The 15,016-nt window shown below is 32.9% G+C and overlaps 3 protein-coding genes across 3 annotated transcripts; 2 read left to right on the top strand and 1 right to left on the bottom strand.

The window, feature by feature from the left end:
- The first annotated feature begins 3,651 nt into the window (after positions 1–3,651).
- On the top strand, positions 3,652–4,029 carry LOC132050748 (E3 ubiquitin-protein ligase MPSR1-like). Its single transcript, XM_059442113.1, has one exon. It carries the CDS (start codon positions 3,652–3,654, stop codon positions 4,027–4,029), a length of 378 nt encoding a protein of 125 aa, XP_059298096.1.
- A 2,189-nt stretch (positions 4,030–6,218) lies between these two features.
- LOC132050829 (cycloartenol-C-24-methyltransferase-like) lies at positions 6,219–11,327 on the top strand. Its single transcript, XM_059442182.1, has 14 exons — positions 6,219–6,279; positions 6,377–6,459; positions 7,096–7,162; positions 7,579–7,652; positions 7,740–7,824; positions 7,989–8,044; positions 8,963–9,017; positions 9,185–9,232; positions 9,312–9,395; positions 9,513–9,629; positions 9,708–9,791; positions 10,067–10,192; positions 10,368–10,465; positions 11,244–11,327. Exons 2-14 carry the CDS (start codon positions 6,377–6,379, stop codon positions 11,311–11,313), a joined length of 1,047 nt encoding a protein of 348 aa, XP_059298165.1. The 5' UTR covers positions 6,219–6,279; the 3' UTR covers positions 11,314–11,327.
- A 2,201-nt stretch (positions 11,328–13,528) lies between these two features.
- On the bottom strand, positions 13,529–14,559 carry LOC132050747 (uncharacterized). The gene is made up of 2 exons (XM_059442112.1): positions 14,073–14,559; positions 13,529–13,619 (listed from the first exon to the last, which is right to left on the bottom strand). Exons 1-2 carry the CDS (start codon positions 14,372–14,374, stop codon positions 13,529–13,531), a joined length of 393 nt encoding a protein of 130 aa, XP_059298095.1. The 5' UTR covers positions 14,375–14,559.
- Positions 14,560–15,016: the final 457 nt, after the last annotated feature.

The raw sequence follows: 15,016 nt of genomic DNA, 5'->3' as shown, positions 1-15,016 counted from the left end.
CTATTTATCAGCCTTTCTTTCAATCTATTCACACTTATTTCATTTCACCATGGTCATCCAATTTTTGAATTTATCATCCAAAATTATTTTCTATTTTATTATAAAATTATTTATTTTTAGTATCATCACACAAAATCACTTTTAAATTTTTATCATATAAAAATTATCCAACTTTAAAATTTATTACACAAAAATCATTTTATTTTTATTTTTTATCATATAAAAGTCATCCAACTTTGATCAAGTTGAGTAAAAAGTGCATTTCACTTGAAATTTTATATTTTGTTCAAAAAATATGACATGACACTCCAAAATAAATTAATTATATTTGGGACCATTTCAGAAACCTCCCTCAATGTTTGACTTCATATAGCACTAATCTTTGTTGTGGTTTACAAAATTGCATTTACATACTTATTTTGATTCCATTTTGACAATTTCAACTTATTATCATTAATGTAAAAATAAAATTTTATTATTCATCTTTGCAAATATACTCATTTGTTTAGTGAATTTCAAAAACACATTTTTAATTAGTAAAAGATTTATTCTTAGGGCATCAAAGAACTAAATGACAAATATAAAATCTACGAGCTTGATATGCATGGTTCACGGCTTTAAATTGGTACAAAGAAATAATAAGTTGAGTAAAAAGTGCATTTCACTTGAATTTTTATATTTTGTTCAAAAAATATGATATGACACTCCAAAATAAATTAATTATATTTGGGATAATTTCATAAACATCCCTCAATGTTTCACTTCATATAACACTAATCTTTCTTGTGGTTTACAATATTGCATTTACATAGTACTTATTTTGATCCCATTTTGACAATTTCAACTTATTATCATTAATGTAAAAAATATAATTTTATTATTTATCTTTGCAAATATACTCATTTGTTTAGTGAATTTCAAAAACACATTTATTTATTTATTTTCTAATAATGTGATTTTTCGTTTATATTGCAGTGCATTCATTGGAACAATTCATCAACTCTGTGATGATTTATGATTTATTGAAATCTAATTCCTGATGTCGTGACTGGTGAGTAATGTAATTGATTATTATATATACGTTGATTTCATGATCGACTTAGCTCGACTAGAAATCACTAATACATCTAATTTTTAAACGCTTTGTAGCCATAATTTTTGTTTCGCGTTGTGTTTAGGACATGTTATAAGTCTAAAATGTGTTAATTGATTATCAAAAAGCGCTACTTCTAAAACGATCGTTAAGGTCATTCACTCGATTCCCTCGGTGGCTCTGCTACCGATGGATCAAGATATGCTGCCTCCCGCCAAAGCTAGAAAAGAAAGGAGCTCTCTCTTTTTTCCAGCCTTCTTTTTATTTTAAAGGCATATAGTGCGTTCTCGCTTTCAGGGGGAATTCAAGCCTTTCTAGGCTTCACAATAGCTCCCCCTTTTCTTTTCCAATTCCTTCTTTTCGTTCTGCTTGCGGCATCTCTAACTATTCGGTTAGCGTCTTTCACTTAATGAATCACGCCTTTTTCAAAGCATTACTATTCCTGAATACTTCACCTGAATTCTTTCATGTTGTATAATAATATTTGTCGACAAGATGAAGTACATATCAAAAAGTGATAGTCTTTCGTCGTTTATTTTTTCATATTGAAAAATCTATATTTAAACACTTTGAACAAGCCGTATTTATTATTGAAATATCCACTTTACAACTAATTTAATTTCTTTAATCACTTGAATTTTCTCTTAATAATAAATTCCATGTATCTAACTCAAAAATTCAGACTTCCGATATGAAGAAAGCATCAAACAAAGAAAGAAAACAGGCGTTCAGACTTCAGATATGAAGAAGGCATCAAACAAACAAAGAAAACTGTCGTCCAGACTTCAAAGTAGCATCATGCCTTGAAAGAGTAAGTAACATTCAATAACAACTTATTATTTCCAGTAAGAATTATTCCACGTTTAGAAAGTTGACTGTACAACAAAATTGTTGTCTGTTCTTTTGAAAGGAAGTTTTATTCCAAAATTAGAGATCTTTGGTGAATGATGGTGGTAATAGTTCATTAAATTTTTTGCTAAATCAGCGACAAACTATGTTTGTTTGTATTCAAAATTGATTATGACATTCTTATGAAACGTGTGTGTTACTTGAATTTATGGATTAATCAAAATCGGAGTTAAATGTATGTGTTACTTGAATTTACGTTTTTTATCAATATTTTATTTTAGAATTTTATCCTATTTGTGTTGCATTATATATCTGAGGAATCCTGTATGATGTCTTTTGCAGATCTTGCTAAATATAATCACCATTAATCATTTCAAGGACTTACACTTTTTCTTTAATTTAACTTGTATATTCAAACACATTTTGCAATATTAATATTTTTAATTATATTATTACACGCGCAAACGAAGTAATTGTCTATATAAACAATGGAGTATATGCATATGGCAAATTGAGTTAGGCTTCTACATCAACGTAAGCTTCCTTTCATTTTTTAGAAATTTAAAATCAACATTATTTAGAAAGAAAAATTATTGGTTGAATAATATAACAATCGGTCTAAAGTCTTTAAATCGGTCTAAAGTCTTTAAGGAAAACTAATAATTCTCGAACTCAGATGCTCGTGTGATTACTATGGTTGAATGGAATAGGGTCACAAATTTTAGCACGCTTGTAAAATCAGTAAAATCACTACAAAAAATTAGAAATTAGTGACTGACAAATTCTGTAGCTAAACAATAAAAATCCGTCGTTGAGTTCAATTTTATTCTTTTTCAAATTCCTCACATTAGTAAATTTATTTTTTCAAATTGACAAATTCTTAAGTATATAGATTTGTTAAATAAGAAAAAATATTAGTGGTGAAAGAAACCAGAAATTAAGCAAATTCGATTGTAGTATAATGTTAAATGTCAAATTTGTAAAATGCAAATTTAAAGTAACAAGGATGAAATAGTATAAAAACAAAATATATTTTAAATGAATTGTCTCATTTTTTTTTTGTTACACTTACTATTCTAACAAATGAAAACTCTCAATATTCTTCTCTATGTTAAGTTATTTCACTACTAAATAAACATGAACTATTGACTGAATTTTAAACAGTAAAATTCGTTGCTAATTCTATTTAGCGACGATTAGCAATGAATTATCCAAAAAAAAAAAAAAAAATTAGCTACGAGCAATTTAGCAACTGATTAATGATGAAGTTCGTAGCTAAGTCCATTTTTTTCTGCAGTGTTTGTTGTCAAATGAGATACGGGTTTTGATCACGCGCAAAGCACGTACACTAAACTAGTATTTAAAAAAAGTATTTACTATCATTTTAAGGTAGCTTAATTTTCAGGAAGTTGTCAAATAAGAAAAGCATAGTACTGCATGGATTCGGAACTAATAGGGTCTCCGATCCCTAGCTAGTTCTAATTAATATATTCCAATTCCAATTCCAACAAGAAGTAGGTTAGGTTATGAGTAGATATATATACACACACACACGAGTAGGACGGATCCTTATTCTAATTTATTACGCTGCATAATATAGTAGTACAACATAATATTATACGTACGTATAATCGATCGATCGATCAAAAATATATATGGATAGTGAAAGAGAGGAGCTGAGGTAGCCCATAAGAGAGGGAGAAGATCCCATGGAAGTTGTTAGACCTTACATTGACCGTATCTTCGAATATGATACCAATTCATCATTCCAACGGTTCAGAGTTGGCCTAAGAAGGACGAGGATTGTTGAACGCCGCGTGTTCAGGAGGACCGAGGGCCCTGTATTACCAGCGACAAAGGCTTCGATAGAGGCATTGCCCGTTGTTGAAATTGATGAAGCGATCGACCTCACTGAATGTGCTATTTGTTTGTTGGAATTTCAACCAGGAGGGCAAGCTAAAGAGATGCCGTGTCAGCATCGTTATCATTCCAATTGTATTAACAAGTGGTTGCGGATTCACGGCTCGTGCCCTGTTTGTAGGTACGTGATGCCTCTGGATCACAAGAGAGGAGATGGTGTTAATTAACTACGTACGATTTAGTAATAAGACTGTATGTAAAGACATGTATCATGTCATTACATTACAATTTGTTTAGATGGTTGCTACCTGCTGTATTAAATGATATCATTACAATGTTTATTTTAATTGTTACTTAAGTTTTATTGTATCATATTGTTAACCCCGTTGTTACGTAAAGGTGACAACATAATAAGCGATTAGTGTGATCACATCGTTACCTTAGTTTTTCCATCCCCTTGCCCGTATTTGTTATTAACTAATTTTTGGACCATAATTTGCATTAGGAAAATTGTTATGCAAATAAGATAAAAATTCAGCAAATCTTTCGAGTTGTAAAATATTATAAAAGTAGACAAAAATCTGTGTTTTTTTTAAAGAAAAATTCTCTAGGACCTCCGATGAATGATGTCAGAAGTAATATTATTATCTTTTACTAAATTAAGTCTTCTAGATTTTATAATCGTGACGTATCAACCACCTTGGCATATCTCTCTTGTGAAGTCTAATGTTTAAATGGCCTATCTTTGATTTTGTAAAGTATGTGAGCAAACTAATTCTATGTATGTGGTTTATATATGTTGGAACTCATGTGATAGATAATTTTTCAAAAGTCAAAGTCTATAACAAATTAGTAGTTCCTGTGATCACCAATAAAATTCTGCTACATGTAGATATCAGCATCAATGACACTTCTCCTAATATACATTATTGCTTCACCAAAGTGTGCAAGCTTGACCTTAGCATCTTCAATGTTGTCTTGGATGGTAAACTTGCGTGCACGTTGACATATATCCAACTTCATGTGTGTATTTCACTGCAAGGGCTCTTTGAAACCCCTTTTTTCTAGTAAACATTAAGCTAGAAGAAAATTTCATGCCTGTAAATTTATTACTTCCAGTTGGTAACTTGATAGAGATATAGTTTTTCCTTTTTCTTTTTCCCAGTAAGTACTAAGTTTTAGTATGTAATTACATCCAAATTGTTGTGTTTTAATCTTGTAATATTAATATACTAGTAGCATTTGATATTTCAATGATATTATCTTTCCTCCGTGGGAACTAGAGTAAATTTCATTTACAATTTTTTTTTTTTTTAATATTGTACAAAAAATGTTTACACTACTTTTAGTGTATTAACACCCCAAATCTAGACAAGCAAAAGGTGACTGAGGTACAAGACAAGGGAAAAACCAAGAAAATAGTAGAGTCGGAATATGACGCCCACTCGTACAATTTCCACCACCCGAGGGCATTAGGGTAGTTGACAGACCAAGGGTTTTCTAGGACAAGAACTTTATATCTCGAAATTTTCAATAACCAAATACTCAAATTTCGTTACTTGTTTTAGAGAACAGACACCGTCGTAAAAAATACCCTTGATTCTTTCACTTCCATTTCCAGCGGCGGGTTGGTTTTTCTCCAGTGAATCTAACGAAGAGGGTGCATCGCTTCTCAAAGATGTGGTGTCCGTCTATACATTCTCCGCTACTTTGAACCTTCTAATTACATACATTAACAAAATAGTGAGAACTTAAAAAATCACTATAGCTCGAGATCAAGAATGGTGAAAGGGCTCGAATAAATGATATCAGACCAAAAAAAGATTGAGCAGTTCGTGATGATACCATGTGTTTGACTATATGTAGAGGTAAGGTTTGCAAAAAAAAAAAAAAAATTACGATAATAAAAAACACATGAAATAAAACCCTTAACTCACAACAAACATTTGCTAATACTACTACTATTTATACTATTAAGATTTAATCCAAATCAATGAGATGTTTGTCATGTGTTTGCAATGCATTATCTTAGCTTTTGTTATAAAAAAGTTATTTCCTAATATGAAGATTTAAATAATTCAATTTAAAGCTCTATAATATTTCTAAGGTTAAAAAGTATACAATATACAGTCTTTATTTCTTTTTTCGTTTTATCTAAAAGTTTAATATATTTTCTAAGCAAAAGAATATTTTAAATACCACCACATAAGTGATGTTCGGCATTCCAGCTAGGTTATGACTTACCCTTGGTGAGACTTTATATAGCGAAGCATATATTTATATTATATTCTATCCCCTCTCTGGCTCTCTCTCTTTTTTTTTTTTTTTTTTTTTTTTTTTTTTTAGCAAAATTTAACGCCCTTTGTCACGTGGAATTGAAATTATTTGGACTACCAAACCCAAGCCCGAGTTGAGGGGCTTCATGCTTATATATTTGGGCCCGCCCCCCAAGTTGGGAAGTCAACATAATTCCAGCAGTATGTTTAACTGTTACTCTTGTTTCTTTGTTTTGCTTATGTCAAGTTTATGATATATTTTTATGTAATTTCGAATACGGATATTTTCTTTTTTTAGATGTCAAAATCTGGAACATTTGATCTGGCTTATGGGGTTGGTGGCAAGATTGAGAAAAAACAAGTACTTTCAGCTGTTGAAAAGTAATTTTCTTATTCCATATTTAATCATTCCTTTTTATAGCTTCAAATTTAGTGTTGATTCATAAATTTCATTCATTTAATGCTGATTTTTCTTAGATAAGATGCTTATTGTTGCATTTTCTTTTATTTCAAACTCTATTAGTAAATTGAATGATAAGTTTTAGTATTAATTGGTCAAAGATGAAAGTTAATGCATAATCTTTTTAGTGATATTCTCCTGAGTGTGAAGGATTCACAGCTTTAAATAGTCTTTTCTTTGTATTTAGTAGGTGTTTGGACTGTTGGACCTACAAATGTGATATTGAAAAAAAAGTAATACTTAAAGTTAAGTTGAAAAAGGGTATTTGAAAATTGAAGTTGTGCTTGTATATGCATTTAACTTAAACGAAAAGTTGAATTTTTAGGTAAAGAAGTAATTTGACCAGTTTTTCAAATTTGAAAAATCTCATCTTCAAAAATTTCAAAAAATCAGTCCAATGTATAGCAAAACAATGTTTTTGAAAAAAATTTTGAAAAAAAGGGAAAAAATTCTATGGACAAACAGCTCCTTAATCTGCAACCTAGTTATTGTTTCATTTTAATAGGCTTGTGTATTTGCTTTTTGCACGTGTAATAATGTGTTATAAATTACTTTAGGTATGAAAAATATCATGCATGTGATGGAGAAGCGGAGGAAGAGAGGAAAGCTAACTACATTGATATGGTAAGATTTGAGAAAATACAATCAGAAAGTTAAAGAACTGACAAGCAGTGGCGGAGCCAAAAATTCTAATAAGGGGGTTAAAAACATAAGAATACCGCACCTTGGATTAAACATCTGACCTAAAGCAAATTTTGAACCCCCTTACTACTATATTAAAATCTTTACTTATGTCAAGGCTATTCAATGTTTCATATATATGCAAAAAAAATCATTTTAGCCCCACTTACATGGTATAATTTTCAGACGAACGGAATCCAATTGAACCCCCTCTCGTTCATCTAGGTTCGCCCTTTGCCGGTGGGATTTTGATATTCTATCGATAGTTTAGGCAGCCCTATCCTCTTTGTGGCTTTTATAGGACTTCAATCATCCAAAAGTTCATTAGTTAATTCATAACAGATGTTATTTTTTTACAGGTTAACAAATATTATGATCTAGCAACAAGCTTTTATGAGTATGGGTGGGGTGAATCTTTCCATTTTGCTCCAAGGTAGGTACTTTATTCTCTTCTTTTACAAATGCACTTATGATTAAAAAAAGAGTAGTAGTAATTATTGTAGCTTCCTTGTTATAACAGATGGAAAGGGGAATCACTTCGAGAAAGTATCAAACGGCACGAGCACTTTCTTGCTCTGCAATTAGGGGTAAAGCAAGGACAAAAGGTGCATTTCGTTGTCTATGTTGATCCTATCTTTCATTTCGAGTATTATGGATTTCTTTTTGTTCTGCTACTCTTTCTCTTTATCATTTTGATTTTGCTTCAAGTTGGTCGTCGAACTTCAGTTAGCAAGTGGAACATGATGAAAATTCCTTCTTCCATTGACAGGTTTTAGATGTTGGATGTGGAATTGGTGGCCCCTTAAGAGAAATTGCCAAATTTAGGTAAAATTCAGCTCTGTATTTGGGATGGCTATTAGAATATTGTGAAGCATTATTGCTCAAGCATGTGTCGTTATCTGAAAATCTAGTCGTACATTTCTGCTCAAAATGTTTTTATATATTTCTTGGCAGTGTGAAATTGTTTTTATTTTGTATCATGTCTCTTCGTCCTTTGTTAGTACATTGTTGTTTGCTTAATTTTAAGTGTCCAAGTTGTGACATAGAGTCCAAGCTGAATCCTTGACTCCTCCTAGCATCCGCACCATGGAAATTTGGAGCACGTAACATCTATTTACAGCTTGTTTTTATCCATTTGGATGCTATTTCAAAGACATGCCTAATTCAAGAGTGATTATTTAGTTTGAATCACCTGGGATGAGCAATTGAAAAGGCGAAAAAAAATCTGAATATTCATTTACTGTTTAACTGCTTCACGAAGACATCCTTATAACCATATCTTATGTTGTCTATCTCTCATTGTACCAAAAGAAAGATATTATTCCTGTCCTTTTCAGTTTTGTCATTTGTGCCATCTAAATGATTATGGTTGACCAAATCCAAATGTAACATACTACAGACAGGAATTCACTAAAATAATTATGATGTTTAAAACTCGAAGGTTGAACTCCTCTTGTAACACTTCAATTGGGATGGATCTATCGAGCATTATTTGGTTTGGAGGATGCTTCGTTAGTAGTACTTTGTTGGTTCCTGAAATTTGAGGAGAACAAAATTAGTCCTGTTTCCTAGCAATGTGCTGCAGGAAAGTCTCTAGCTAGTAAGAAAGAGCTCTTCTCCGTCTTAATTACTTACCATCGAGCCTAAAGCAGATCTGAAATCCCTATTATTATTGCTCTTTTTAACTGCTGTATAAATTTGTCCATTTCCAGACAGGTATCTGATATTATTTACCTTTTATAGTGGTACATATGTTACTGGAATTAACAACAATGAATATCAAGTAACACGAGGAAGAGTAAGTACTTCATGTGTGTGTGGGCGTTTTCTTCTATTTTCCTTTTGGGGGGGGTGGGGTTGGGGGTGGAAGTCACTTGTGTGGTGATGTAATGTTTTTTTGTCATTTCTCATTTTTTAGGATGTGTTTGAACTGGATTTCAATATATTATATTGGGTGCTTTGCAGGAACTAAACCATATTGCAGGAGTTGACAACATATGCAATTATGTGAAGGTAATGTGACTCTTTTTAATTTTATTCTATCATCAAAGAGTAGTGTTTTTCTCATCGCACTCTTTCTGAAAATATGTAGGCTGACTTCATGAGTATGCCATTTGCTGACAACAGCTTTGATGGAATCTTTGCCATAGAAGCTACATGCCATGCCCCAGATGTGGTACACGCTTTCATAGAACTTACTGGCATTCTGGTGAATTTATTCTGGATTTCTCTGATCCACTTGAATATTAGAATCTATAATTGATCGTTTTCACAATATGTTGTGGATGACTAGTTTGATTGCTACAAGGAAATATTCAGAGTGTTGAAGCCTGGCCAACATTTTGCTAATTACGAGTGGTGCATCACTGATTTCTTTGATCCTAATAATTCGAATCACCGGAGAATCAAGGTATCCAACCTTTTTTAACTCAAGTATCTTATTCTCTTTAGTTTTCTGATAACACCAAACTTAGAGCATATAAAATAGCGTGAGGTGGAGCTTGGTAATGGACTTCCTGATATCAGATCAATGGGACAGTGCATTGAAGCGCTGAAACATGCGGGTTTTGAGGTAAGCTGTTTATCTTGGGAACCTCTATTTGTAACAGTACTTAAAACCTCTCTGATTTTATTCTATGATAGGAAGTAGCACATATTGTCAAGTTTTAAAACCATAACACTAACCTTGCTTCAACTCATTCCCTAGAAACTTCTTAATATATCATACTTAAGTTCTTTTGTGTTGCCTGGTTATCATTAGCGTAAGCTTTTACAAAACTTGTTTCTTCCTTATAGGATCTCCCAATAACACTTTCTTCTTTTTTGTATTTCCACTTCATGCAAAAGATTATTTGGGACAAGGATATTGCTATCGGCTCTCCTCTTCCTTGGTATTTGCCTCTGGATAAAAGTCATTTCTCCTTAAGTAATGTCCGCGTGACAGCTTTTGGACGCTTTTTCACCAGAAACATGGTAAGATCACATTTCGTTAATTTTATGAATGTTGTTTTCCAATTATCAATTCTTATCTGAAAGATGTCTTATAATTAATTTATCATCTCCTTAGCTCATTAATTGTTAACCCTTGACTTTAAGGAAATATAATGATGTCAAATTATTGAACTTGCCTGAATTTCTTTCTGTTTAGGTCAAAATATTAGAGCAAGTCGGCCTCGCCCCTGAGGGAAGCCAAAAGGTTCAAGCAATCCTGGAGCAAGCTGCAGATGCACTTGTTGAGGGTGGAAAGTAAGCAAGACCTGCTTTGGTTTCTTTTTCTCTGCCTTTCTGTTCTTATTTAACAAATAGAGAAAGTCGACCACCCTAAAAAAATTAACTGAAAATATCATCTACTTGGCGGACAGATTGATCGATGATAGGCCAACTAGCTTTTATGAAGACGTAAAATAATTGTGAATTGTGTCCAAAAGAACGAAAAATAAGTCGAGGGCCTCAGGGTAAAATGCTTGTGGAGTAACTCGGTTTATGAGCAATTCTTTTGACATGCAATGACTTGTTTCCTTCCACCTAATCTGAAAATCTGGCCAAGTACCCTTAACATCCCCGCTAGATACTGAAGCTAAAGAAGTCCTATTGGAAAGTTATTTAGGTTAAGTATTAGCTTATATCTAAACTAAGCTCTAGCCAATTTAGTGCAGCTTTTGATAGTAAACTATAATGAAGTCATTAGCTTTATGTTTACAATAAACTAGAAACTAGTTCAACAGTGTATCTTTCACTTGTAGCTTGTTGGCCTTGATAAAATCCAGATAACTAACTCTCTGGTGCTCCCCGTGGTCCATAGATTATTTGAGTAGGCAAGTCAATCATGCATTTTGTCCTAGTGATCACTTCTCGGAGTCATTAGACATGCACTTAAATGCAGTCATGATATAGGTTGTTGAACAGAATCTGTAGCTGATCAGGTAGCTGAGGTTATCAGCGGTAAAGCTGGTTGAATATGTAAATGCTTTCTTCAATAAAAATTTGCATCCACAGTAATCCTTCCACAATTTGGCTGATGCAGGGAAGGCATTTTCACTCCAATGTATTTCTTCTTGGCGAGGAAGCCTTCTGCCGCTGATTTATTAACCTAATTCTTCCTCGATATACAAAGTTTGCGGATATTTTAAATTTGCCTTTTTTACTCCTTTTTCTCCTCGATCAAGGAGGGGTAGGTGGGGGCAATGAATAAAAAAAGTGGGGGTAAAAATGCCTTCAGGAAGCAAAGATCAGTCATATACAGATTATGTATAGTTTTCCTTTTCTGTCAATTGAGAATGTTGGAGTTCCACGAGTGCATCGAATAAAGAACGTCATGTGTTTGCTTGTTTTCTCCAGGGGATTCTGTGGAAGAGTTTTCTTCATATTAACTAAGCACAAGTTTCGCCAATCACCAAACGAGCACATTTAGTCATTTACTCTTGCAAATACAATCGGCACTAACATTTATCCTTAAGATACACTTTACGTATATTTTACACATCAAAGCGAATATTGTTCCTTAACATCTTGAATCAATGTTAAGAGAGATCACTTTAGTGAAATTGTCAGCAAGCATCAACATTTCTTGAATCAATTGGAAGAAAGATAACCTTAGGAGCTGTTTGGACATGATTTGAAATCATGAGATGGAATCATGTTTGGACATGCAATTTAGATTTCTTAAGTTGTAAATTTTCTTATAGCCATAAAAACCCCACAAGTTGTAAAAACTATCAAAACTTTCTCAATTCTTATACAATCTTACCAAATGAGCAAGTCATAGTTTATAACAAAATTAATACGCTAATAGAAGGCCAATCTAAGAATATAACATCAGTTGATCAAACTTTAGTTTAATAAAATGAGAAATTTAACATGAATAGTAATGTAACTACTCTTTAATATAATCCGCCCATATGGTACGAACATAAATAACGGTTGGTAGAAATTAATGAGGTTGGTAAATGGTTGGTGGGAGTAATTGTTAAAAATATATACCAACTTATGGTTTTTTTTTTTGCAAAATATAAATTTATCGGTGAAATTTTACATTTAAAATTTTTGAAATCACGATTTGAAATTTCAAATCATTCCTTTTTGGATGATTTGGGATTTCATTTCATGAAATGAAATCGCATATCCAAACACTCATTTCATCTCATGACTTGAAATCATGACATTAAAGTAGGCTCTTGTCCAGGCAATTACAAGAATCAAAAAGGCCCACAGATAACAAATCGGGGACAAAATGTAAACAAACTGCCAAATGTTTAGTGTTAGATTAAGACATAGATTTGAGTGCCAGCGACCTGTCACCAAGTGACGGGTTTGGCAAACCACATGCATGAAGATTACGAAAGGACGGCACTCAAATCTCATAGCTAAAGTACTAGCAATTGCCACTCTGTGGCTCAAGAGGCAAGATTTCTTGGTTCACCTGCTGCATACAGAAATTCCGACCAATTTGATGGCCAAATCATCCTAGATAACAAAAAACTTTGACATCTATTCCAGAATGGTAAAGACAATAATCCACAGCATTAACATATATGAACATAGATAATAACGAGTTTTCGAATATGTCATATATTCATTTCTCTGACATTAGAGTGCAAGAGGTACAAACAAAACGCTACACTTTGGCGTGGATAAGTTTGGCTAATGATGAGCATACCTGGTCAGAAAGTTGGGGAGCTAAACTTTATCTTGTTAATATAATCATTCGATGTTTTTGTATAAAAATTGTCTACTAGATGAATAAGTAACTTGATTCACACCTGTTTCAGAGCTGTCTGCTTGTTATCTGCAGCGGAAAAAAAAAAAAAAAAACTGAAATTTTTGCTCAAACAAGTAGAGAGATTTGCCGCCATAACAAGTCAATTTATAAGGTGGTTTGACTTGGCGCAAAATATAAGATATTAATTTGACTATCGTCTTATACCAGTAGCTAAAATTTCACGTCAATTGTTAAATTTTAAATAATCAATTGAATTTGAATACTCCTAGTGTTATGCAAAATAACATTATTATTGAAGAAATTCAAATACTTCTTGACGTCTCAAAATGAAGTTACGTATACAAACATGACAGTAAGAGCGTGCACACATACGTACATGCATATATCCCACTTTATCACAGCCAACCTAGGTTTGATGATTGCTCAAATCCATTCTTGGACCATATGACACGAGACTAAAATTTAACTCCAATTTTGTTTAAGTAAAAAGTGGTCACAAAGTGAACAGTAAAAAATAACTTCAAATTTTGTGATTTGTTTTTAGATTGGATATTCTAAAGAATAACATATTAACTGAAAAAGTAAATGCATCACTGCTTACTTGCTGAATTAATTAAGTAAATATAGGGATCTGAGGGACCCCCTGCACCTGACCTCTTCACCTTTCCTTGCTTCAGCAACCTGCATTTTGAGTCCAGAATCGAACATATTAACAGCAGGTTATAACTACTCTCTAACTATTATTCCCTCCATTCTTATTTACAAATAGTAGTACTTAGCAAACTTTATATTTTGAAACGTTTCTCAAGTGTTTACCTTCCTATTAATAATACTAATGTCATAGACACGTTTCATTATTTCTAAGATTTTGAATTCATTTAACTATTCAAATCTCAAATATGATTTGACATGTTTTATATAAATAATATTGCTCGGACTCTCCAAAAATGATGTTGTGTCGCGTCGAACACTCTAAATATGCACTATTTTTAAGGATTCTATACGCACCCGTTGACATTTTTAAAGAGCCTTAAGCAATCAAGAGTCAAGTATTAAATTTGGTGTTCAATCAAACGCAATCATAAAACAAATGGAGAGAGAGAGAGAGAGAGAGAAAGAGTGTGAGCAGTTCACATTCTTAAGGCTTTGCTGGTATCAGGGCTATTGCCTATCTGCTCCCTTATCCTAACTTCAGAAATCGAGCCATGAGACAACACCCTCAGGACAGCTTCCGCTCGGCGGCGCAGGTGAGGCGGTGCGATCGGATTCAACAGACTCTTTCTCTTCCGGCGATTCACTCTATCAGCCGCGAGACTTCGCGCGCTGTAGACAGAGTCAGTGGACACACACGACGAAGATGAAGTTGAAGCCGAATTCATAGATCTACCAAACGTTGTACGAGAAGTAGTGGCCATTGCTGGCTTGCATGAGCTCATTTTCCGGCAATCAGAAATGAAGAAGCTCTTTGATCGTCTCTGCCTAACAACCTGCAAAAAATCTCCAATGTAAATCAATCGAAGAACGGGAAATTTTCAAAAATATACAGTCCAAACATAAAATATTACGCATGTAGCCATATTTTCAGTTTATACAATAATATACAACAGTATACAATATTATATCCGGGGGAAAGCATTGCACATAATGTATAGCCTTGTATAAAAGTGTATAAAATGTGTTTATACACAAATATGGGCTAAACCAGGTAACAAACTCAAAATACGGGGTATGTAGCATAAATATTTTCTCGGTAAACATAGGGCGCAATTTTCCCAAAGAAGAATCTGCGAAATGCAAAGATCTGATAGCTATTTTTAGATTGAAACAGAGAATTTGATTGTTCTGTTGACCGTTAGTTACACTAAAGTGAATTCGAAACTCTTCTACAAGGTGAATAAGTAAAGATAAAATTAATTCAGAACTACTAGAAGATAGAATGTTCCACTTTTTAAACGTTACAAATTCAGAAAGCCAAATAGACTTGGAGAAAAATGCATCACAATAAGCATCAATCCTAAAACTCAGAAACAGAGTAATGGAAATTTGTAGATCGGAAGAATTAAATTCAAAATTCTAAA

The sequence above is a fragment of the Lycium ferocissimum genome, chromosome 3 (genome assembly GCF_029784015.1).
Source record: "Lycium ferocissimum isolate CSIRO_LF1 chromosome 3, AGI_CSIRO_Lferr_CH_V1, whole genome shotgun sequence".
Lineage (NCBI taxonomy): Eukaryota > Viridiplantae > Streptophyta > Magnoliopsida > Solanales > Solanaceae > Lycium > Lycium ferocissimum.
Note: the sequence above shows the minus strand (reverse complement) of the source record. Positions and strands in the feature narration are given on the sequence as shown.

Coding starts and splice junctions, on each gene's coding strand:
- LOC132050748 (XM_059442113.1), top strand. CDS start 3,652: ATGGAAGTTGTTAGACCTTACATTGACCGTATCTTCGAATATGATACC.
- LOC132050829 (XM_059442182.1), top strand. CDS start 6,377: ATGTCAAAATCTGGAACATTTGATCTGGCTTATGGGGTTGGTGGCAAG. Junction 7,163..7,578: donor AAGCTAACTACATTGATATG/GTAAGATTTGAG, acceptor ATTTTTTTACAG/GTTAACAAATATTATGATCT. Junction 10,193..10,367: donor GCTTTTTCACCAGAAACATG/GTAAGATCACAT, acceptor CTTTCTGTTTAG/GTCAAAATATTAGAGCAAGT.
- LOC132050747 (XM_059442112.1), bottom strand. CDS start 14,374: ATGAGCTCATGCAAGCCAGCAATGGCCACTACTTCTCGTACAACGTTT. Junction 13,620..14,072: donor ACCAGCAAAGCCTTAAGAAT/GTGAACTGCTCA, acceptor CTCAAAATGCAG/GTTGCTGAAGCAAGGAAAGG.